Raw genomic sequence first — 24,828 nt, 5'->3', positions numbered from 1 at the left:
AGAAATACATGTTCACCATGGATGTGGGCCATCTTGCACCTCTCAGAACCTCTTTCATGGCAGATGGAGGAAAGCAGGAATTCTGAGGATTTCCTCCTCCTTGACCTGTTCCATTGGAAACTGCCCCTCAGGATCTGGTGTCTCTCCCATAAGCCACAAGCCTCCACTTTTACTGCCACTGAGTCTCCTGGACTACTGGGACCACACCCCAGCAGAGCCAGCCAAGAGTGGGTGGTGAGCAGCCCCACCATCTCTTTATTGCTCTCTCCCTACCTTTTTTTTCTTTTTAGGGCTGCATCTGTGGCATATGGAGGTTCCCAGGCTAGGGGTCAAATCAGAGCTACAGCTGCCAGCCTAGGCCACAGCCACGGCAATGCCAGATCCAAGCCAAACCTGTAAATGACACCTCAGCTTGCAGCAACACTGGATCCTTAACCCACTGAGTGAGGCCAGGGATTGAACCTGCATCCTCGTGGAGACTACGCCATCAGGTTCTTAACCCATTGAGCCACAGTGGGAACTCTCCGTCAAAAGGGCATCTTCCATTTTGATGCCAGGACACAAGGCACAAGGCTGATGGCTACGTTGACTCTTGACATCCTAAGGCATTGTTATAATGTATCCCTGGAAGTTTAAAGGCAAGCCCAGGGATTGATGCTTGGTGGGGTCCAACTGGGAGCACCAGAAGAAAGCCCTTTACCTCAGGCTTCTCTCTCAGGGTAGCACCAGGTTCTAACAGCTCTGCTCCTTAAGGGCCCTCTTTTTCTTCTTCTTCTTCTTCTTCTTTTTCCTGCTTTCTAGGGCAGTACCAGAAGCATATGGAGGTTCCCAGGCTAGGGGTTGAATCAGAGCTACAGCTGCTGGTCTATACCACAGCCACAACAATGCAGGATCCGAGGCGCATCGTCAACCTACACCTTAGCTCACAGCAACGCCGGATCTTTAACCCACTGAGCAAGGCCAGGGATTGAACTGCAACTTCATGGTTCCTAGTCGGATTCGTTACCATTGCGCCACAATGGGAACTCCAAGTGCCCTCTTCTTATCTGGCCCTATCATCCCTCTTATGAACCTCTACCCGTCTTCGGTAAATCCTACCTCTTACCCATCCTAAGATGCATACAACCTCTCCTAAGTATGAATCATTCATCCTGGAGTAACTTTCCCCATCCGCACCACAACCAACCACATGCCAAGTTGGGGGATGCCTTCAGCGAGGAAGGCAGTGACACTCAAGTCCCACAGAACATCCTTAACATTTGTTAGAGAAACAAATACAAAAGAGCCACTTCTGGGAGTTCCCCATTGTGCCTCAGCAGGTTATGAACCTCACTAGTATCCATGAGGATGCCGGTTCTATCAGTAGGTTGGGGATCTGATATTGCCTTGAGCTGTGGTGTATACTGAAGGCTTGGCGAGGATCTTGGGTTGTTGTGACTGTGCTGTAGGCCAGCAGCTGAAGCTTCAATTTGACCCCTCGCCTGGGAACTTCCATATGCTGCAGAGGCAGTCCCCAAAAAAGTAAAAAAAAAAAAAAAGAGCCTGTTCCATTCCATGGCATGACTGGGTCCTGCAACTCAAGTTTTCTTCAAAACTTGTTGGACCAAAAATACACACCCATGATCCAGAAACAGACATTCCTGAGAGAGGGTACAGCCTAAACCCATAACAAGAAAGAAAACTTTGTTGCAATCACCCATAATCTTAATAAACATATGTATTAAAATCTATGTGTTCAGAAAAGGAAAGATATTTGTATAATATAGGAACAGATTTTTCAAAACAAACTTTATCATAGCATTACAACATAGCTATAAGCAAGGATAGAAAAGGAAAAAGCACTATAAACATATGCAGAAAAGTGCACACAAGTGTCCCGGTGAATTTTCACCACCAAGATCAAGAAATAGAACAAGGCCAGCAACTGCAGACATCTCCTTTCAAGTCCCCCCTCAACCAGTCACTAGACCCCCTCCTTTCCAAACGTGACCATTACCCTGACTTCTATCCCCATGAATTAGTCTTGCTATTTTTGAATATTATGTGAATGAATCATACATCAGATGTTTATTTGGGATCTGATTTCTTTCACTTGTTATTATGTTCATGATAGTCAACAATGGTGTTCCCACAAATAAAAAAAAAATGCTGTTCTGATAGATGAAGATGTATTCATCTTACTTTATTTCTGTAATGTGATCATCTTTATTTATTTATTTATTTTTAATTCTTGGGTGTACCCTTGGCATGCCAGGCCAGAGATCAAACCCACACCACAGCATTGACCTGAGCCACAGCAGTAACAACACCAAATCCTGAACTGCCTGCACCACCAGGAAACTTCTATTGTTTTGCAGCATTCCTTGGTTGAACTTCTGGCCTCCAGAACTGACGGCAAGAGAATAGATTACTGTTGTGTTTTTTTGTTTTGTTTTGTTTTGTTTTTTGTCTTTTTGCCTTTTCTAAGGCCATACCTGCGGCATATGGAGGTTCCCAGGCTAGGGGTCTAATCAGAGTTGTAGCCGCTGGCCTACCCCAGAGCCACAGCAACTCGGGGTCTGAGCCACATTGGCAACCTATACCACAGCTCACGGCAATGCCAGATCCTTAACCCACTGAGCAAGGCCAGGGACCGAACCTGCAACCTCATGGTTCCTAGTCGGATTCGTTAACCATTGAGCCACTACGGGAACTCCAAAAATAGATTACTGTTGTTTTAAACTGCCAAGTGTACATGGTAATTTGTTACAGCAGCTACAGGAAACTAATACAGGCCTGTTAGGAATAAATTTACTATACACTTTTGTTATGTCTTTTGGTGCATATGCATGAACACACACACACACACCTAAGAATGGAATTGCTGGGTCAGGGTGGATATATGTTCAGCACTAAGGGAGATTGCCAAATCATTTTCCAAAGTAGTGACACCAATTTATACTCCCAACCACAATGTCTGAGAGGTCTGGTTTCTCCACCTTTTTGTCAACCTTGGTATTGTCCATCCATCTTCCCTATTTTGCCCTTTTGGTGGATGTGAAGGGGTTTTAATGTGTACTTCCTTGATGATTAATGGGGTTGCATGTTTATTTATTGGTTTTATTTGGATAGAGTCTTTTGTGATGTGTACATTCATTTATTTTTTTCCATTCTTCTTTTCGTTATCTTTCTTATTCATTCTTAGGATATGTATTATATGTGTGTGTATTATACCTCTGTCAAAAAAATCTAATGCTTTTTTTTTTCTTTTTAGGGCCGAACCAGCAGCATATAGAATTTCCCAGGCTAAAGGTCAAATCAGAGCTGCATCTGCTGGCCTATGCCACATCCAGAGCAATGCCAGATCCAAGCCGCATCTGTGACCTACAATGCACCTCACCACAATGCAGGACTCTTAACCCACTGAGTGGGGCCAGGGATCAAACCCAAATCCTCATGGATCCTAGTTGGGTTTGTTACTACTGGTACACAAGAGGGACTCCAAAAAAATCTTGTGCAAATATCCACTCTCACTCTGTGTGTGTTTTGGGGTGAAAATAAATTCTCACATTTGATGAAATATGAGTTATCAATGATTTACAGTTAGAGCTTTTATGTCTTAAGAAATCTTTTGCAGAGTTCCCATCATGGCTCAGTGGTTAACGAATCCGGCTAGGAACCATGAGGTTGCAGTTCGATCCCTGTCCTTGCTCAGTGGGTTAAGGATCTGGTGTTGCCATGAGCTGTGGTGTAGGTTGCAGAATCGGCTCGGATCCCATGTTGCTGTGGCTGTGGTGTAGGCCGGCGGCTACAGCTCCACCTGGACCCCTAGCCTGGGAACCTCCATATGCCGCGGGAGCGGCCCTAGAAAAGGCAAAAAAAAAAAAAAAAATCTTTTGCAACCAGGAGTTCCTGTTGTGGCTCAGTGGAAACAAATCTGACTAGCATCTATAAGGACACAGTTTCGATCCCTGGCCTCTCTCAGCTGGTTAAGGATCCGGCGTTACTGTGAGCTGTGGTGTAGGTTGCAGATGCTGCTTAGATCCCGAGTTGCTGTGGCTGTGGTTTTGGCCAGCAGCTATAGCTCCAATTGGACCCCTAGCCTGGGAACTTTCATATGCCACAGGTGCAGCCCTAAAAAGAAAAAGAAAAAAAAAAAAGAAATCTTTTGCTACCTCAAAGCCATGAGTATAGTCTCCTTTATAATATTCTAGAAGCTTAACTTCTTTATTTTCACATTTAGGTTAGCAATCCAGCTGGGATTAATTTTCACATATCAATAAGAGATCATTTTCCAAAAAAAGAAAAAACCATGACTCATACAGATATAAAAATGAACACATGTTAAATTTTATTTAAAAGTTTCAAAGTGTTTCAACCTGTAGCAATATGAATCCAAAAAATAGACACATGTATAGATCAGGACTATTGATGTAAGTGTGCAAATTGAGACAAAACTGGTTTTCCCAAGGTCGGGGGGAGGGGGCATGTCTCCCTTCACCAGACAGAATCAATTTTCATGAATTTTGCATTGCTATTAGTTATCTCCAAGTTACAGCATCATAAAACAGCTACTATCCAAAGGTGATGCCACAGAAAATGCAGTTTTCATTGTAGCAGGAAATTTTCCCCAGCACATAGTATCATATAAGGGTCAAAATCCCTTGGGTTTTGTTTTGTTTTGTTTTGTTTTGTTTTCTGTTTTTCGCTCAGTGGGTTAAGGATCCAGTGAAGCTGCAGTGTAGATCACAGATGCTGCAGCTGCCAGATCCTTAACCCACTGAGCCAGGCTAGGGATCAAATCTACATCCTCCCAGAAACAACATCAAGCCCTTAACCCAGTGAACCACAATGGCAGCTCCCACTATTAGTCTATTCTTGAACCAATGTCATGCTGTCTTAAATATCATAGCTTTATAATACATCTAAGTATCTAGTGATGTAAAGCCTTCAGCTTTGTCTTTCCTTTGCCCAGATTTCTTGGCAATTCTTGGGCCTTTGTATTTTTCAAATACATTGTAGAATCAATGGTTTGATTCTAGAAACAACAACAAAACCCTTTAAATTTTGATTGAGATTGCATTGAGTTATTATAAATTAATTTGGAAAATTTTGACATCTTTGCAATATTGTATCTTCCAAACATTGAACATGGCATATCCTTTTCAAGTCTAAATCCTCTCCATTTTTTTTTTGTCATTTTGTCTTCTGTGTCTTTTGCTAGATTTATTCCTAAGTATTTGATGTCTTTTATTCTATGGGTAATCTTTCTGGAATTTAAATTGGTACAGAAGAGTTCCCACTGTGGCTCATTGGAAATGAACCCAACTAGTATCCATAAGGATTGGGTTCAATTCCTGGCCTCACTCAGTTGGTTAAGGATCCAGCATTGCCACAAGCTGTGGTATAGTTTGCAGATGAGACTTGGATCCAGTGTGGCCATGGCTGTAGTGTAGGCTTCAGCTGCAGCTCTCATTCAACTCTTAGCCTGGAAACTTTCATATGCAACAAGTGTGGCCCTAAAAAGAAAAAAGAGAGAGAGAAGGAGAGAGAAAAGAAGACAAATATGGCAGAAGATAAACTGGAAAGGCCCTTCTCTGCTTGATTTTATTGAATCCTACTATCACAGGGTAAGGAAAGACTTCCAAAACTTCATACTTTGTCTCCAGGCTGAACTACACTTAAACCATACCATAGGGTATTAAGGAGACCTCATAATCTGTCTTCATGGGATATTTTCATTAAGTATCACAAAACATTTATATTATACTGGAAGTGATCTTTATAAATTTTAAACCAAAAACAGAGTAGGATCTGTCCTCTGATAATTTACATTCAACCCCCCCCCCCAAAAAAGAATACAGGTAAACATATATTTGATGATACTTTCCAAAAGTTCATGAAGAAAGGGACAAATGGTTGCACGTGTCAATGGTCCTTGACTAGATCCTTGACCTGATACAGGAAGACAAACAAAACTTCTCCCAAGTCATGAAAAGTTTTACGTAGAGAATAATTTACAAACAAGTGTCAACACAAAACCATGATAAGTCCTATGGAGATAGCTCTTAGCAACATTTTTCAAGTTGTTTTAACTATCACTCTCTATCAAATAGAGTTGCTCTCAGGACCTACAGGACCTAATACTCTAAACCTCTCTGAGAGTAACATCTTGAGGATGAGTAGAAGTTAAGTAGGTGAAGAGAGGAAGAATGGCCTAAGCAGAGATCGCAACACAAGCAAAGGCCATGTGGCAGAAGAGAGCAAGTGATGGGAGACATAAAAGGGCTAATTTGACTGGATCTAAAAAGCAAGAGCAGAGTTCCCTGTGGCTCAGTGGGTTAAGGATCAGTGTTGTCACTGCTGTGGCATGGGTTTCAATTGCTGGCCCAGGAACTTCCACATGCCGTGCATATGGCCAAAAAAGTAAATAAATAAAAAATAAAAATCATGGCATGAGGTGAGGCTGGAAGAGTGGTAGGGTACATACCATGCACCACCTCAGAGGCTATGACAGAACACTTGTCTTAGGATCAGATTTGCTTTTTGAAAAGATTACTGGGTAGAATGGAAGACAGATAAAGAAAGGACTGAGATTGGGTAAAGGGAGACTTGTTAGAAGCCTTTGGCATCAGTGCTGGTGAGAGGTAGTAAGGTGGATCGGACCGAGTAGTGATGGTGGAGAAGGGGGGAAATGAATGCAATCAAGAGACTGCAGGCAGGAATTAAATACCCACTCTGGGAGTTCCCGTCGTGGCGCAGTGGTTAACGAATCCGACTAGGAACCATGAGGTTGCGGGTTTGGTCCCTGCCCTTGCTCAGTGGGTTAACGATCCGGCGTTGCCGTGAGCTGTGGTGTAGGTTGCAGACGCGGCTCAGATCCCGCATTGCTGTGGCGCTGGCGTAGGCCGGTGGCTACAGCTCCGATTCAACCCCTAGCCTGGGAACCTCCATATGCCGCGGGAGCGGCCCAAGAAATAGCAACAACAACAACTACAAAAAAAGACACAGCACCATACATCTGATCCCCCCTCTCTTGTGCACTTTAAAACTCTCAGAACCTGTTGCTACCTGTAAACACTATTGTGAACCCTTTATATTTCCTTGAAATTCTCCCTGAAATATGTATCGATTGATATAATGAATACAGTGTGATTTTTTTTCCCCATAAGGATGGGGGTTTGATCCCTGGCCTTGCTCAGTGGGTTAAGGATCCGGCATGGCTGTGGGCTCTGGTATAGGCGGGTAGCTGCAGCTCCCGTTCAACTCCTAGCCCAAGAACTTCCATATGCTGTGGGTGCAGCCCTAAAAACAAACAAACAAAAGCAACCTGAAAGCCAGAGTTGGTGCTGGAGGTTATGGAACATCATCTGATTTGAAAGTGACCCTAGGAAGGTATTTGGGAAGGACCACCCATTGAGGAAGTGCATGGGAGGTCCTGCAGTTTGAGAATTGCTTAGGTTTTGTTTGTTTGTTTGCTTGTTTTTTGTTCTTTGTCTTTTTAGGGCTGCACCGGTGGCATACGGAGGTTCCCAGGCTAGGGGTCTAATTGGAACTGTTGCTGCCAGCCTACACCACAGCCGCGGCAATGCCAGATCCAAACCACATCTAAAATCTACATCACAGCTCACTGCAATGCCGGATCCTTAACTCACTGAATGAGGCCAGGAATTGGACCCACAACCTCATGGTTCCTAGTCAGATTCGTTTCTGCTGCGCCATGACGGGAACTCCAGAATTGCTTAGGTTTATAACTAGTATAAGAAAATGATCAGAGTTCCCGTCGTGGCGAAGTGGTTAACGAATCCAACTAGGAACCATGAGGTTGCGGGTTCGGTCCCTGCCCTTGCTCAGTGGGTTAACGATCCGGCGTTACCGTGAGCTGTGGTGTAGGTTGCAGACGCGGCTCGGATCCCGCGTTGCTGTGGCTCTGGTGTAGGCCGGTGGCTACAGCTCCGATTCGACCCCTGGCCTGGGAACCTCCATATGCCGCGGGAGTGGCCCAAGAAATAGCAACAACAACAACAAAGACAAAAGACAAAAAAAAAAAAAGAAAATGATCATTGTCCTGGTCAGCCTTTTTTTTTTTTTTTTTTGTCTCTTTGCCATTTCTTGGGCCATCCTTCGGCATATGGAGGTTCCCAGGCTAGGGGTTGAATCGAAGCCATAGCCACCGGCCTACGCCAGAACCACAGCAACACGGGATCCAAACTGCATCTGCAACCTATGCCACAGCTCATGGCAACGCCAGATCCTTAACCCACTGAGCAAGGCCAAGGATCGAACCTGCAACCTCATGGTTCCTAGTCGGATTCGTTAACCACTGAGCCACGACGGGAACTCCTGTCCTGGTCAGGTTTGTATGAAAGTGGAGGTCACCATATAGTGCATTGCTCTGATAGGGACAGCTTTGAAAGGGGGTCATTCCAAGAGGGTCAGGGGACAAATACAGTCCCTCTTTCTGTCCAGGCCTTGCTCTCTTAGCTCTAGACTTGGAAGAGGAGTGTGGGTGTACCCTAATTTGGTAGCACTATCTCATTTTTTTTCTTCTTTTTAGGGCTGCACCTACTTTGGCGTATGGAAGTTCCCAGGCTAGGGGTCTAATCAGAGCTGCAGCTGCTGGCCTACAACACAGCCACGGCAACACCAGATCCAAGCTGCAACATATGGCATAGCTTGCAGCAACACTGAATCCTTAACCTACTGAGCAAGGCCAGGGATCAAACCGGCATCTTCATGGGTACCAGTTGGGTTCTTAACCCACTGAGCCACAAGGGGAACTCTGGTAACACCATCTTGAGGCGGGCTAGAGACTAGGGTAAAGGGGCCCCTCGAATGGAAAATGAAATAAAAATTCGTAAGCTATCACCTGGATGGCCTAGTTTCATGTTATTTTCCGCTTCCGTTTTGCTTATCTCATAGTCTTTTTAGAAGTCGTTTCAGGGAGTTCCCGTTGTGATGCATCAGAAACGAATCCAGCTAGTAACCATGAGGTTGTGGGTTTGATCCCTGGCCTTTCGCAGTGGGTTGGGGATCCAGCGTTGCTGTGAGCTGTGGTGCAGGTCACAGACACTGCTCAGATCCTGCATTGCTATGGCTGATGTAGGCTGATGTCTACAGCTCTTATTCAACCCCTAGCCTGGGAACCTCCATAGGCCACGAGTGCAGCCCTGAAGAGCCAAAACAAACAAACAAACAAAAAAAACCAAAAAAGTCGTTTCAAATGTTCCCGCCTCATGAGTTTAGAGCTTGTAGAAGCTCTACCTGGGGCTTCAAAGGGAAAGGTCCTGAGCCCAATAGCAGCAAAATGGTTAAAGGGATGCAGCAACTCCTGCCCTCACCTCACCCTAAAGCTTGGTGGTAACAGCAGCAACCCTAGAAAGAGGCCAAGGGGAGACCTCAGGAATGCAGGGGGTCAAAGTCAAGGCTGTGTACTTCTGGCCCCTTGTTTGGTAAGGAGATCTTCCTTCTGCTGTGAGTAGCAGAAGAGTCTGGGTGCTATGGTGACTAAGGGATGGAGTCATTTTCTTAAATTAGCACAAGCTTCAGCCAATATCAGAACATCTAACCTTTTAGAGCTGTGTTTTTCTTTCTATTTATTTGTACCCTGCCCTGTTTCAAGATGGATTTCAGGCTGCTTACAAAACCACATAAATGGCGAGAAACGACATCAGTGAGAACACCCCGGGAAAGGTGAGGCAGAGAAAAAACAGAGTTGGGTGGGTGAAAGTGTGCCAGGGCTGAGCAGCACCCAGGGGAGCCCCAGAGGCACTCTGGGCTTCGGCCTGTTGGGCTTTCTAAAAACTTGCTGAAGCTGTCAAACCAGTGTTGTTTTCATTCCCCAGAATCCTGTCATTGTTGTGGACAAAGCCCAGTGAGACAATCAAATCCAGATTCCCTGGGGACAGAAGGAGACCTCCTAATGCCCCAACCCACGTGGCAAGCCCTGCAGTTCACCGACCAGTCTGCGGGCATGCTTTCTGGAACCTGCGCTCACGGGACAGAAGCCTGACACTTAAAAATATGTTTACAGAGGAGTTCCCACTGTGGTTCAGTGGGCGAAGAACCTGACTAGCATCCATGAGGATGTGGGTTCTATCCCTGGCCTCGCTCAGTGGGTTAAGGATCTGGCATTGCCAGAAGCTGCAGCGTAGGCTACAAATGTGGCTCAGATCTGGCGTGGCTATGGCTATGGTGTAGGTTGGCAGCTGCAGCTCCCATGAGACCCCTGGCCTGAGAATGTCCATATGCCACGGGCACAGCCCCAAAAGGAAGAAAAAAAAAATACATTTAAGGAGATGGTTTTTAAGTGTTTGCTCTGTTTTACTGTGGGGTCCCAGAGCCCTCAGAGTAGCTCGAGCATTCTGCGAAAAGGGAGGAACTCCTAGGAACAGGGGGAACAGGCAAAGCCAGGGAATCCAACCCCCCACCTCCCCTACCCAGTAGAGGGTGAGTCAGCCTGGCTTATTTGGAAGGGTGGGGGTGGTGGTGAGAATGCCTCCGAATTTCCTTGCCCCTCCCAAACAAGCTGCAGGTAGCCACCACCTTGGACTTCACCTAAACCACATTCCAAAGACATTTGGGATGCCAGCACAGGTGGGAAATATACTTGAGAACAGCTCCCTGCCCTCCTCCTCCCTGGGGCCAGCCGAGTTCTTTAGAGGTTGAAGAGGAAGAAGACTTCCATCTCCCACATACTTCTCTGCTGTGGCCGAGGGAAGGTGAGACCAGGCTAGAGGCGCCCCGTTTCTCCAAGTTAAAACTCAGGTTTCTTCCTCCAGGCTCCCAAATTTGCTAAACAGCGCCACCTACTGCTGGAGAGAGTCGATGCGTGTGAACCTCGCAGAGTGACATTGAGAGTGCAAGGAGTTCCCCTGACTTCGGGACCTGAAGACTCTGGAATTAGGGGCACGCGGGGGGATGGGGGGGAGGGTTGGGGAAGCAGAGGCAGAGCAGGAAGTCTCTGCAGGCCTGCGCTATGCCCTCCCCTCCACGGCCCCTGCCTTCTCCACTCCAACCCTTCCTCCATCAAAATCTAGCATTATGCTAGTTCCATCCCCAACATCACATCAAGGAGCCCTCCAATACCAGCATACAATCAATAAAACGGGTCCACCTACTGTATAGCACAGGGAAATCTGCCCAATCCTCTGTAGTGACCTATATGGGAAAAGAATCTGAAAAGGAATGGACACATGTATGTGTATAACTGATTCATTTTGCTGTACACTGAAACTAATACAACATTGTAAGTCAATATACTCCAATAAAATTTAAAAAGTCCTAAATTTCTGCTCAATGGCACTTCCTGGTAGGAAGGGGTAGTTAGCAGCTCAGGTGGTTACTTGGTAGAGTAGACCCCTAAAAGTTCATGGAGGATGTGTTGTTGCCCAGTGGCTTTTTTTTTTTTTTTTTTGTCTTCAGTAGTGATAAAACACACATAATGTAAAGTTTACATGTTTTAGGAGTTCCTTGGTGGCCTAGCAGTTAAGGGTCCAGCATTGTCACTGCTGTGGCTTGGGTTAGATCCCTGGCCCAGGAACTTCTGAATGCCATGGGTGTGGCCACAAAAAAAAAAAAAAAAAAGTCCTAAGAGTCCAAAGAGGTAGGCAGGCAAGTGGGTAGATAGCTGGGTAGATAGCCAGTGGAAGCTGTCCCACTTTCTATTACTGAGCCACGGAAGTCACTCTATTTGTTAGAAATTCTCCCAGAGCAAGGAGAGTTAAATTCTGCTTGTTTTGTTTTGTTTTGCTTTGTAGGGCCACACTTGTGGCATATGGAACTTCGCAGGCTAGGGGTCAAATCAGAGCTGCAGCTTCTGGCCTACACCACAGTCACAGTAATGCCAGATCCAAGCCACATCGCCAAGTCTGCGGCCTACATCACAACTCATGGCAATGCTGGGTCCTTAATCCACTGAGTGAGGCCAGGGATTGAATCTGCATCCTTATGGATACTAGTCAGGTTTTTAACCTGCTGAGCCACAACAGACACTCCCATGTCATTTTTTATGATTAACTCCATTTTTACCCTGAGAGTTGTATTTCCCCAGCCGAGGTGGAGGGCACCATAAGAGCAGCAATTGTGTCTTATATCTTTTAGTATCCTGGGGGTTTGCAGAATTTCATATAATAACAGACACCCAATAGTTTTTTTTTATTTTTAGGGGTGCACCCGGGGCATATGGAGGTTCTTAAGCTAGGGGTCCCAACGGAACTGTAGCTGCCGGCCTACACCACAGCCACAGCAACTCAGGATCCGAGCCACGTCTGCAACCTACACCATAGCTCATGGCAACGCTGGATCCTTAACCCACTGGGCAAGGCCAGGGATCGGACCTGCATCCTCATGGTTCCTAGTCGGATTCGTTAACCACTGAGGCACAATGGGAACTCTAGATGCCCAATAAATATTAATCATGCCAGGGACCCTTGCTCAGATCATTCTCAGCCCTGGAATATCTTTCCAGCTTGCTTTTGCCTATTATCCCAATCCCAGTCATCCCCCAATAGCCAAACCAAGTCCTACCTCCACCTGAGATCTTCTTCAGCTATTCTGGCCCACATTAAACCATTTATTAAAAAAAAAACATTTATTTTCTAAATTTCTCACATATTTACTGTCTGTATAATCTATCATGACTTTTCAGTTACATTCAGCCTTGAAATGTCACTTCTGTTTCATGTTGATTAAGGTTCATCTTCCAACTAACTGTAAACTTCTGGAGAAAAAGAATTCGATCGTGCCTGTTTTTTGCATATCTTTTTATACTCAGATGCTATGGTCTGAATGTTCATGTCCCCTCAAAATTCATATGTTGGATCCTAATCCCCAAGGTGGCGATATTTGTGTGTAGTAAGCTCATGAAGGTGGAGCCCCCATGGATGGGATTTGTCCCCTTATAAAAGAAGCCCCAGAGAGTGAGGTTACAACCAGAGGTACCATTGATGAACCAGGAGGCAGGCCTTCACCCACCTGAATCTGTTGGAGACTTGATCTTGGACTTCCCAGCTTCCAAAACTCTACGAAATAATTTTCTGTTGTTTACAAACCACCCTGTCTATGATATTTTGTTATAACAGCCAGAGCAGACTAAGACACCATATCAGGGCCTTAACATAGTAGGTGCTCAACAAACATGAAATGATCAATGAAGGTAAACATTCCTTTCTTCTATGAGTTCCCCTTCCCCTTTGCTGAGGTCACACAAATGCTTCATAAACAGATGGAGGGGAGTTCCCATTATGGCTCAGTGTTAAAAAAAAAAATGGACTAGTATCCATGAAGATGAGGGTTTGATCCCTAGCCTCACTCAGTGTGTTAAGGATCCGGCGTTGCCATGAGCTGTGGTGTAGGTCGCAGATGCGGCACGGATCCTGCGTTGCTGCAGTGCAGCAGGCGGCTGCAGCCGCAATTTGACCCCTGGTCTGGGAACTTCCATAATCCACAGGTGCGGCCCTAAAAAGACAAAAAAAATATATTAATAAAATAAAAATTTTAGAAGTAAAATAAATAGATGGAGGGAGAGAGAGAGAGCTTTGCAGAGAAATGAATTGTAGTAACAAATAATCAGCACAAGATTTTTGTAAAGAGTAGAGCTTTTATTCTATTCAAGTGTCATTTACTTTTGGAAGATACTTTTTAGGGCTTTGTGAAGCAGACAGCCTCGTTGATGCTCTGAGTGATGTAATCTATGTTGCAGGGATTGATACAGGTGAAGTTGATCCGACCATTCTTGGGGATGTAGACATGCTTTTTCTTGACCAAGTATTCCACCTGTTTGGCTGGTGATGACCACATGCTCTCAGATCCTGGGGTGGTCACCTCTGTTTCCCCTCTAGCCCAGGGCGGATTACAGGGGATAAGAAGGTCAGCATGTATGGGGATCCAGAAGACTCTTTAAAACAGCTCTAGGAGTTCCCATTGTGGCTCAGGGTAACAAAATGGACTAGTATCCATGAGGATACAGGTCCGATCCTTGGCCTCACTCAGTGGGTTAAGGATCTGGCATTCCCATGAGCTGTGGTGTAGGTCACAGACACGGCTTGGATCTGGTGTTGCTGTGGCCCTGGCATAGGCCGGTGGCTACAGCTCCAATTAGACCCCTAGCCTGGGAACCTCCATATGCCACGGGTGTGGCCCTAAAAAGACAAAAAAAAAAAAAAAAAGCAGCTCTACTTTCCTCAGGAAAGAATCCAAAATCTGGACTCCGAAGCCAGGAACTGGTCAACGAATCCATGATGTTTATGCTTAAATACAAGCCCAAATACAAAGTCAGAAAGGGAGGAGCTTCCCCTTCCTAGACACTTACAGTTGAGTCCAAGATAGCTATGGGATCCCTTCTGCTCAGTGATGTGATCCCAGGAGCCAGGGGTTCCCAGGAGCCGGAGTTTCTCCTTCACCTTTTCCTTGATCAGCATAATGTTTTCTATAATCCCTTCCAGACTCTGCTTCCTGTCAAGGGAAGGACAGCAAGAAATTAGAATGTGAGGTCCCCCCAAACCCCATACTCTCAACCTCCTCATTGCCTTTCCACTCTTCTCCCTTCAAAAGTGGTGGAGCCAGGCATCTGGAATGGTTAGAAATGGGACAGGGGTCCAGCATATATTATTGTAAGCAAGCAAAGCAGCCTCTTGGCCAGACTTTGCCAGTGTAGTAATCCCTTGGTGCTTCCTCATCTCCTTCTGCAATCTGGAAACGTTCAAAGAATTCAATAGTAATTTGACCTGTGTCCAAAGACACTATAGTGTCTATTGCCCACTCCCCAAAGATTGGGCAACCCTTGGCTTAGCCAGTGCCATTGATACACAGTGGCTCCTCAGTAAAGAACAGAGGCAACACAGGCAGGCAGAGAAGCACCCACTGCATCCGGTAAATCAGCAAGACTGTGGGCATCCGGAGGCTCTGCCCGCCCCACCCCGCCCCCACCCCCACCCTTACCATTCTTCTTGCAAAGCAGGGTTACAGAGGATGGAGGTGATAATGCGAGCGCCTGTGGTGGGAGGGTTTAGCCACAGGGCCCTGGCAAAGTTCATCAGCTGGGAGAGAACACGCATCAGGAGCTGGTTGTTGAGCGCCACCACGACAAGGATCCCCACTCCTTCATCTGTGGCATTGGAACAGACAGCCTGTCTCAGTTTCCCCCTCCACTACCAGGGCCTTCCCCTCAGTCTCTGCCTCTAGCCTTGCAGAGGAGAGAGCTGGACTACAGGGTCCTCAGCCTAGCCCAGCCAAGCTGGTAGCTGCCACAGGCTCCTTTTCCAGAAAAAAACAGCCACAAGTTAGAGTCTTTTTTTTTTCTTTTTCTTTCTTTTTTTTTAGGACTGCACCTGTGGCATACGGAAGTTCCCAGACTAGGGGTCGAATCAGAGCTATAGCTGCCAGCCTATGCCACAGCCTTGGCAATGCCAGATTTGAGCCACAGCTCATGGCAATGCCAGATCCTTAACTGATTGAGGGAGGCCAGGGATCGAAACCACTTATGGATACTAGTCAGGTTCTTAACCCACTGAGCCACAATGGGAACTCCCCAAAGGTGGAAGTTAAAGGTGGAAGGGACCTGAAAGATCACTAAGTCCCACCCCCTCATCTTACAGTGGAGCAAACAGAAGCCTAAGGGGTGTGAGATGATTTAACGGAGGGGCTGAGCTGAGACTGCACCACAGCACCTGACTTGTAGCTCAGCGTCTTTCCCTTTTTCCTCCACAGTGCCCTCTCTGGAGGCCCAGGCTCTCTCCGGAGGGTGGGAGAAGTCAAACACGCCGATTGCACCCTGAGTGTGGCACTACCAGGCCCTCCCTTCTCCTTCTGCCTACACCATACCATAAATGCCAAAATTCTTGGACAGAGACTGGCTGCAGAAGAACTCAAGGTCTTGAGACACAAAATAGTCTAAGAATCTAGTATCTTCTTCCAGGTCACTGGTGGATAAACCTTGATAGGAAATGTCAAAAAATGGAAATATCTGCTTGCTCTGTGGGAGAAAGGAGAATGAGAAAAGGAAGGGGCTGATGGAAGAGAAGGGAGGTGGTGAGAGGGAGGAGAGTCAGGTGGCAGGGTGGGCTCACCTTCATCAGGGCCGTCAACTTTGTCCACTGACTTTGCGTCAGCTTGCAGTTACTGATGTTCCCAATCACGAAGACACAGCCGTGCGGGGCCTGCTGCAGGTAGAGACTGTCTCGTCAGGGACTTCCCCTACCACCTAGGTCATGGCACCGGGATATTGGGAAAAGTGGTCCTCCATGCTGGTTGCCACTGAAGGACTAGGAATCCAAGCCTAGAAAAGGCCTTGGTGACTAGAGGGTGGAGGGGAGGAAAGGAAAGTTGTAAATCAAGTCTGGGGAGAAGTTTCTGAGTGGGCACCTCTACCTCTACCACATTGAGGAGCACGCTGGGGTCCAAGCACAGCTGCTCAGCGTCCCAGAAGATGTATTCAGAAACTGTAAAGCCCATGTCCTGAAAGATGAGTCCATGCGGTTCTGTGGAAACACAGCCCCCCCCCAACCAGCTGGTACCGGAAGTGGAGGTATGGAGGCAGACACACCAGAGAAAGGACCTGCGGGTCAATGCAATAACAGGAAAGGGACAAGCATACCTTAGTTCACCACCATTTTTCTCACATCAGAGAGTGAGGACAAGGGCGAAGGTTGCACATGAGCTGGGAATCAGGGATGAGGGGCTGGGGATCTGCTATCACCCTCACTGGCCTATCACTCACCCTTTGTTTTCTTTTTTTGTCTTCTAGGGCCGAACCTACGGCCTGTGGAGGTTCCCAGGCTAGGGGTCTAATCAGAGATGTAGCCACTGGCCTACGCCAGAGCCACAGCAACTTGGGATCTGAGCCACGTCTGCGACCTACACCACAGCTCACAGCAACACCGGATCCTTAACCCACAACCTCATGGTTCCTAGTCGGATTCGTTAACCACTGAGCCACAATGGGAACTCCCACTCACCTTTTTGAGAAGAAATGATGTAAACTATTTGAGAATCCCGACGCCAGGTTTTGAGGAACTGGGCCCCAAGTTGGAAAGCACCACTGTCACCCACAGTGTGCACACCCCCTGCCTGGCAGCAAAAAATAAGCAGAAGTATAGCACTTTTTACAAGATTGATGATGATCCAGCCCCTGCAGGTGGTGATGTCTGCCAGACAAACCTGAGGAAGGGGGAGTCCCTTTCTATAGGAGGTCAAAGTGATGTGCTCCAACACATACACCTCCATGGATTCATTCAACCAGGTTTCCTGAGCACCTACTATGTGCCAGACACTGTGGCAGGCACTTGGGATACTTAAGGGAACAAAACGAATACCCTCCACCCTCGTGGTGCTCACATCCATACCAGGCATGGGCAGCCTTTGTCTGCAAAGAGCCCAGTAGTAAATATTTTAGATTTTTGGGCCATATAACTCGCCAACTCTGCCTTTACAGCAGAAAGCAGCTCTTGACAAGACAAGCAAATGGCCATGGCATGTTCCAATAATATTTTCTGGATACTGAAATTTGAATTTCCTGTGATTTTCATGGGTCACAAAATATTATCCCCCCTTTGATTTTCAGCAATTAAAAAGCATAAAACCAATAATTTTTTTAAAGCCCCATAAAACCTTTTTTTTTTTTTTAGGGCCACACCCACAGCATATGGAGGTTCCCAAGCTATGGGTCAAATCAGAGCTATAGCTGCTGGCCTACACCATAGCCACAGCAACACAGGATCCAAGCCACAGCTGTGACTTACACGACAGCTCACAGCAACGCAAGATCCTTAATCCACTGAGCCAGGCCAGGGATGGAGCCTGCAACCTCATGGTTCCTAGTCGTATTCATTTCCCCTGTGCCACGACAGGAACTCCCATAAAACCATCTTAAAAAGAGTGATGGTGAGGAGTTCCTGCCATGGCACAGTGGTTAACGAATCCGACTAGGAACCATGAGGTTGAAGGTTTGATCCCTGGCCTCGCTCAGTGGGTTAAGGATCTGGCGTTGCCATGAGCTGTGGTGTAGGTTGCAGACGCGGCTCGGGTCCTGCATTGCTGTGGCCCTGGCGTAGGCTGGTGGCTACAGCTCCGATTAGACCCCTAGCCTGGGAACCTCCATATGCCGCAGGAGTGGCTCAAGAAAAGGCAAAAAGAGTGATGGTGATATGAGCACCACTTCAGATTCAGCCCCTTCTTGAAACAGTTTGCATGTCAGCAGTGGGAACTGGACTGGAGAGTCCTGGCTTTGGGTTCTAATCCTGGCTCTGCACTTCAATGACTAAACTTGGGACTCTCTGAGACTCGGGGGTGGGGGGGCCTCCAAAGTCTCTTTCAGGTGGCTTTTGTTTTCATTCTGGCTATGCCCACGGCATGGATTCAAACACATGCCACAACAGTGACAACACCAGATGCCACATCTGTGGCCTATGCAGTGGCTCAGAGCAACACAAGATCCTTAACCCTCTGAGCAAGGCCAGGGATCGAACCCACATCCTCATGGATACTAGTCGGGTTCTTAATCCACTGAACCACAACAGGAGCTCCTCAACACCAGATTCTTAACTGCTAGGCCACCAGAGAACTCCTCCGTCAGGTTTAAGATTGTGTATTTCCCAATCTCCACTCCTTGTGCCTTGGTGAGTAAGGGAAGGGCCTTGCCTCTCACCCTATTCTCCACAATGACTTGGCTGTGTTTTCCAAAGAGGAGTTTCAAGGAGGCCTGGATGAATGATTCCATGCCCATCACCGGTGTGTACTCATAGTCCAGGGAGGGATCCTGGGCGATCTGTAGACGGATCTTGCTCACCACAGAGGACACCCAGGGTTGGCCTTCGCTGGTCATGCAGACTGTGAGAGGAACCACAGGGAGGGGCTCAGATGCCCAGCCTTGGCGCCTCCAAGTGTGGACTCTGCATTCAGCCCACAGATCTGTCCTGGCTTTCTTAGGGCTTTAGAGAGTTGCCTAGGAAAAGACAGCTTTCCTTTTCTTTTTCCCTCTTTATAAAAAACAATGTGTTGTTAGTGAATGTGTCTAATTTTCACCTTTTTTATTTTTATTTTTGGCCACTCCCAAGACATGAGGAAATTCCCGTGCCAGGGATCAAACCCAAGTCACAGCAGTGACAATGCTGAATCTTTAAGCACTGGGCTGCCAGGGAACTCCAATTTTCATCTTTTTTAAAAGGACCACAGAAACTGACGCAATTTTAAACAGCAAAAATGATAGATAACATGAGAGTTACAGATACATGTGACTAAACCAAGGTAACACTGACTTTCACAGGGGCAAGGCCTGGCTGCACCCCCAGAACAGTCCATTATAGAAAACTTTTTCTTTTCTTTTCTTTTTTTTCCTGTCTTTTCTAGTGCTGCACCTGCGGCATATGGAGGTTCCCAGGCTAGAGGTCTAATCGGAGCTGTACCTGCCAGCCTACGCCACAGCCACAGCCACATGAGATCTGCGCCGCGGCTGTGACCTACACCACAGCTCACGGGCAAGGCCGGATCCTTAATCGCTGAGCGAGGCCAGGGATCGAACCTGCAACCTCATGGTTTCTGGTCGGATTCGTTAACTACTGAGCCAGGACGGGAACTCCATTCTAGGAAACTTTCTTGGTTCAAGAGCAGACGAGGGAGGCAGGTAGAAAGAAGAGATTGAAGAAAGTGCAGCAACTACGCAGGCTCCAAGCATAGAGCTGGGAGAAAGGATACAGCTGTAACCACATTCCTGGAAGCCCCCGGAGAAGGGCAGAGAACACAGAACGCCTGGGGACATTTGCTGCTCTTTTCCCCACTGGGCAATCCTATTACCAGGAACGGACCGCGTTGCCCCGGCAGCCTTGGGCTATGCCCGGATTCCTCCGCTGCAGTGGCACAGTGCGCCCCTAGCGGCGATTGTCGTGTACTACACCTCACGCCACCAAAAACTACTACACCTCTACCTTTATAGGCCAGGAACATCTTGTTAGGGTAATTGTCTTGTTTGTAGGTTTTCAGCAAGCTGCCTTCTAGTTTCTGGGCCAGTGGCACATCTACGAACACGGACAGGCTGGGCATTACCGCAGACAAGACCAAGTTTCCACTTCTATGCTCTCCTGAAGGCTTCTGCCTGGCAACCTTCTTCCAGGTCTGGGCCAGACAAGCCTGCCTCTTCCCAGAATCTTGGCTTCCAAGGCAGAGGCTCCAGACAACTGGTCACCAAAGCAACAGAACTCCGCCATTCAGTGGAGGGCTTTGGGAATATTCCAAGGGACCCAGGGAGAATCCCCTGAGAGAGGGGGGGTGGGGAGAGCATAAGGAGGACCTGGAATTCCCAGGTACTTCTCCCCAACTCACCACCTGCTCTAATCACCTGAACCCAAATCACAAGCCAGCCCCTTAGAAGACAGAATAAGGCAGGCTGCCAGCGAACCTGGAGGGGTTTCTCCTGCGGATGTGAAAACCTCAGTAGACCCAGAAGTAGTGAGCTGAGGGATACATTTAAAAAGATTCTAGGAGTTCCCGTCGTGGCGCAGTGGTTAACGAATCCAACTAGGAACCATGAGGTTACGGGTTCAATCCCTGCCCTTGCTCAGTGGGTTAAGGATCCAGCGTTGCCGTGAGCTATGGTGTAGGTCGCAGACGTGGCTCGGATCCTGCGTTGCTGTGGCTCTGATGTAGGCTGGCAGCTACAACTCCGATTCGACCCCTAGCCTGGGAGTGGCCCAAGAAATAGCAAAAAGACCAAAAAAAAAAGATTCTACTTTCATTATGCTCAGGGCTCCAGATTCTTTTTTTTTTTTTTGTCTTTTTTCTTAGGGCCGCAATCACCACATAGGGAAGTTCCCAGGCCAGGGGTCAAGTCAGATCTGCAGCTGCTAGCCTACACCACAGCTCACAGCAACACCAGATCCTTAACCCACTGAGCAGGGCCAGGGATCGAACCAAAGTCCTCATGGATACTAATCGGGTTCATTACCAGTGAGCCACAACAGGAACTCCTCCAGAATTTTAAAGGAATAGAAAACATTGTTTTCTTCCGTAGTTATTTTCATAAAGAGTCCTATGTTCAGGAATTCCCAATGTGGTGCAATGGGATTGGCAGCATCTCTGCTGCACCAGGATCTCTTCGATCCTCAGCCTGGTGCAGTGGGTTAAAGGATCTGGTGTTGCCACAGCTGCCTCGTAGATCACAGTTTGTAGCTGCAGCTTGGATCTGATCCCTGACCCTGGAACTCCATATGCCACTAAGTGATCAAAACAGAAGAGAAAGAAAGAAAAAAAAAATAGTCCTATATTCAGAAACTGTGATTTTCAACTTGTAAGCCAGTCCTGTTTCCTTCAGTTATCTAGAACCAACTTCTACACTTGTTAACTGTTTCAGTGGTAGCTGAGCAGCGAGTTCGGAAGGCCAAGATCAAGGGCAGAAAGAGCTGGCCTCTGGATGATGAGTCTTGCATTTTGCTTGCCTTTTTTTTTTTTTTTTTAAGGTATGGAAGAGAATTTATTGCACTTTATGAGGCTTTACTTTCACAATAATACACACCCCTGGTACAGAAAGACCTATTAAAATTGCATAAATTGCATAAAAAGGTAAATAGGTTAATTTTATGAGGCTTTCAGACAATAAGTTTGACAAAGTTTTATGATTATCAGAATTTGTAAACATGATTGCAATCAAAACAGTAAAATAAATCAAAGAACAAGATTTTCTTTTCTTATTCTTTTTTCTTTTTTTGTCTTTTGTCTTTTTAGGGCTCTACCCACGACATATGGAGGTTCCCAAGCTAGGAGTTGAATCAGAGCTACAGCTGCCAGCCTACACCACAGCCACAGCAATGCCAGATCTGAGCTGCATCTGTGACCTACACTACAGCTCATGGCAATGCTGGATCCTTTTTTATTTTTTCCCACTGTACAGCATGGGGACCAGGTTACACATATGTGTATACGTAATTTTTCCTCCCATTGTCATGTTGCAATATAAGTATCTAGACATAGTTCTCAATGCTACACAGCAGGATCTCATTGTAAATCCATTCCAAGAGCAATAGTTTGCACCCGTTGACCCCAAGCTCCTGATCCCTCTCACTCCCTCCCTCTCCCCCCAGGCAGCCACAAATCTATTCTCCAAGTCCATGATTTTCTTTTCTGTGAAAAGGTTCATTTGTGCTGTATATTAGATTCCAGATATAAGTGATATCATATGGTATTTGTTTCTCTCTTTCTTTCTTCACTCAGTATGAGTCTCTAGTTCCATCCATGTTGCTGCAAATGGCATTATGTCGTTCTTTTTCATGGCTGAGTGGTATTCCATTGTGTATATATACCACTTCTTCCTAATCCAATCATCTGCCAATGGACATTTGGGTTGTTTCCATGTCTTGGCTATTGTGAATAGTGCTGCAATGAACATGTGGGTGCATGTGTCTTTTTTAAGGAAAGTTTTGTCTGGATATATGCCCAAGAGTGGGACTGCTGGGTCATATGGTAGTTCTATGTATAGATTTCTAAGGTACCTCCGTACTGTTCTCCATAGCTGCTGTACCAGCTGACATTCCCACTAACAGTGCATGAGGGTTCCCTCTTCTCCATACCCCCTTCAGCATTTGTTATTTGTGGACTTATTAATGATGGCCATTCTGACTGATGTGAGGTGGCGGATCCTTAACCCATTGAGTGAGACCAGGGATTGAACCCACAACCTCATGATTCCTAGTCAGATTCGTTCCTGCTGCGCAATGATGGGAACTTTCTTAACACCCCTAGAGATAAAAGCCATTTCTTGTCAAACATTACCGCTGTGTTATATTCATTTTGATCTCTTATTTTCCATTTTAACTATTGACATTTTTTTCTGAATACAGGTTACAAATAATTTTTTGTATTAACTCCTTAGTCTTAATACCACAAAATCACCTGTTTTACCTTGGCTATATTTTTATCATTTAGAGCAGCATAAGCCAGTTATACTTCAGTAACTCTGTGAATGCAAAGATATTAAAAGAGTTAAGAACAAATCATGGAGTCATTATTTCACTGATCCTCATTTGATCTCAGGAAGATTACATCCCAGAAAGCTACAATTCTGCCTGGTATATTCTTTCCATGTTTAAACAGAAACTGAAAGAAAAGTGAAATTATAGGAAACCCATGGTAGTTCAATAGACATTGTGTGTTTTATTAGTTCAGCACTGTAATGCCTGATAATCAAGAGTAAATTAATAGGCTAACATTTAAAAGTGTATACTTTAATAATATGAAATATGTAAACAATTAGGCAAGCTTGTGGAGAAGCTGGCCCAGATACATAAATTAGGAGATATGTGTCCATCTAAATTTTCTATACTCCATTTTTTTTTACAAAATATTTATTAAAGTCATTTAATGTACAATTTTTCATTTGCCATTCTGGAAGTCCTCTACTATAAAGACTATACTTTTGTCTGATGACAAACAGCAGTCACATTGGTAGTAATTATTCTGGACTTCAATGTTGGATAAATTCAATTTCTCCCTGAGACACAATTTTCCATCTTTATTTATGAGGTAATGTTTTTATTATCTCTGCAGTGTCTGGTGACCCTGATGCATCAGCCAGTCTGGCGATTTACTTCTCTTAGCATGCTGTAAAATTGAAGAGTGAGATGGTAGTGCTGCTGATCACAAAACTTCTGATACACTGGGTTTGGGGTCGTCTCTTCTGTCTGGGAACCTTGTTAATGGAGGATGTGGCTTGACTACCTGAACGACCCCACTGGCAGACACCATCTGGTTGCTTATCATGACTCCTGAGAAGGGCAGCTTCCTGCTTTTTTTTTTTTTTTTTTTAATGACTTGGTGATTTTTGTAGATGCTGTTGGAGTCTCAGCCAGATACATTTACCAGGCTTGTAGCTGGATAAGGCTTATCTTCCAGATCTGCACTCCAGATTGTCCTTGGCACCAGGAATCCACCTGACAGGTTAACACCCACCCATCCTCCCCTCTTCTCCCCTCTCCCCCCGAAGGAGGGACAGTCAATGACTGTCTGATCTTGCCCAAAAAGCCAGCCTTCTTGGGGAAATCTGTGTGGCTCAGTTTGCACTTCAGAACCCACCCCTTATCAGGCCAAGGCTGGACTTGACCTGAGAACCCTACCCTGCATGCTCCTTCCTTTCACAATTCTACTTCCCTCACTTCCTCATAGGTTCCTTTTACAAGGACGCTTCCTGGGCAAATCATGTTCCCCAAATCCCTGTCTCAGCCTGTGCTTCCAGGGAACCTGCCTTGATTGCGAAATTTCTCTCTTTTATTGTAGAAAACTTTAAAACTTCGAAAAATTATAACAGAAGTTCCCATCATGGCTCAGCGGTTAACGAATCCAACTAGGAACCATGAGGTTGCGGGTTCAATCCCTGGCCTTGCTCAGTGGATTAAGGATCCGGTGTCACCGTGAGCTGTGGTGTAGGTCGCAGTCACAGCTAGAATCTGGCATTGCTGTGGCCGTGGTGTAGGCCGGCAGCTGTAGCTCCGATCAGACCCCTAGCCTGGGAACCTCCACATGCCACAGGTGCGGCCCTAGAAAAGGCAAAAAGATAACAACAACAACAACAACAAAACACTATAACAAAGAACACTAATATCCTAGAGTCACTCTACAACCACAGTGAACATTTTGGTGTACCCTCATCTAGTTTCTTCTTCAAGATGTTTATGTAAGGATGTTTATGTTGGGTAAGGGTCTGGCATGGCCACAGCTGAGGCATAGGTCGCAGCTGCAGCTCGGATTCAATTCCTGGCCCAGGAACTTTCATATGCCTCAGGTCCAGGCAAAAAAATCATTGATATCAAAATTGCCATGTCATTTTTCATCAGACTTTTTTCACTTCACATTTCAGTTGTGAGAATTTTA

At 46.1% G+C, this 24,828-nt stretch overlaps 1 protein-coding gene and 1 pseudogene across 1 annotated transcript; both read right to left on the bottom strand.

Annotated features, from left to right (window-relative positions):
* Window positions 1–13,610: 13,610 nt before the first annotated feature.
* Window positions 13,611–20,013, bottom strand: GOT1L1 (glutamic-oxaloacetic transaminase 1 like 1). Its single transcript, XM_047770419.1, has 9 exons — window positions 19,899–20,013; window positions 18,623–18,804; window positions 16,935–17,046; window positions 16,348–16,457; window positions 16,047–16,139; window positions 15,802–15,952; window positions 14,920–15,085; window positions 14,291–14,433; window positions 13,611–13,763 (listed from the first exon to the last, which is right to left on the bottom strand). Exons 1-9 carry the CDS (start codon window positions 20,011–20,013, stop codon window positions 13,621–13,623), a joined length of 1,215 nt encoding a protein of 404 aa, XP_047626375.1. The 3' UTR covers window positions 13,611–13,620.
* Window positions 20,014–23,425: 3,412 nt separating this feature from the next.
* On the bottom strand, window positions 23,426–23,778 carry LOC125121945 (alpha-ketoglutarate dehydrogenase component 4-like; annotated as a pseudogene).
* Between the last annotated feature and the right edge of the window lie 1,050 nt (window positions 23,779–24,828).

This window comes from Phacochoerus africanus, chromosome 3 (assembly GCF_016906955.1).
Source record: "Phacochoerus africanus isolate WHEZ1 chromosome 3, ROS_Pafr_v1, whole genome shotgun sequence".
Classification (NCBI taxonomy): Eukaryota; Metazoa; Chordata; class Mammalia; order Artiodactyla; family Suidae; genus Phacochoerus; species Phacochoerus africanus.
Note: the sequence above shows the minus strand (reverse complement) of the source record. Positions and strands in the feature narration are given on the sequence as shown.

Excerpts from the sequence above, each read along its gene's own strand:
- GOT1L1 (XM_047770419.1), bottom strand. The coding sequence starts at position 20,013 with ATGCCCAGCCTGTCCGTGTTCGTAGATGTGCCACTGGCCCAGAAACTA. Across the intron at positions 18,805-19,898 it reads GATGTTCCTGGCCTATAAAG|TCTGCATGACCAGCGAAGGC; the intron begins GTAGAGGTGTAG and ends TTCCTCTCACAG. Across the intron at positions 15,953-16,046 it reads AGTTGACGGCCCTGATGAAG|AGCAAGCAGATATTTCCATT; the intron begins GTGAGCCCACCC and ends TTTCTCCCACAG.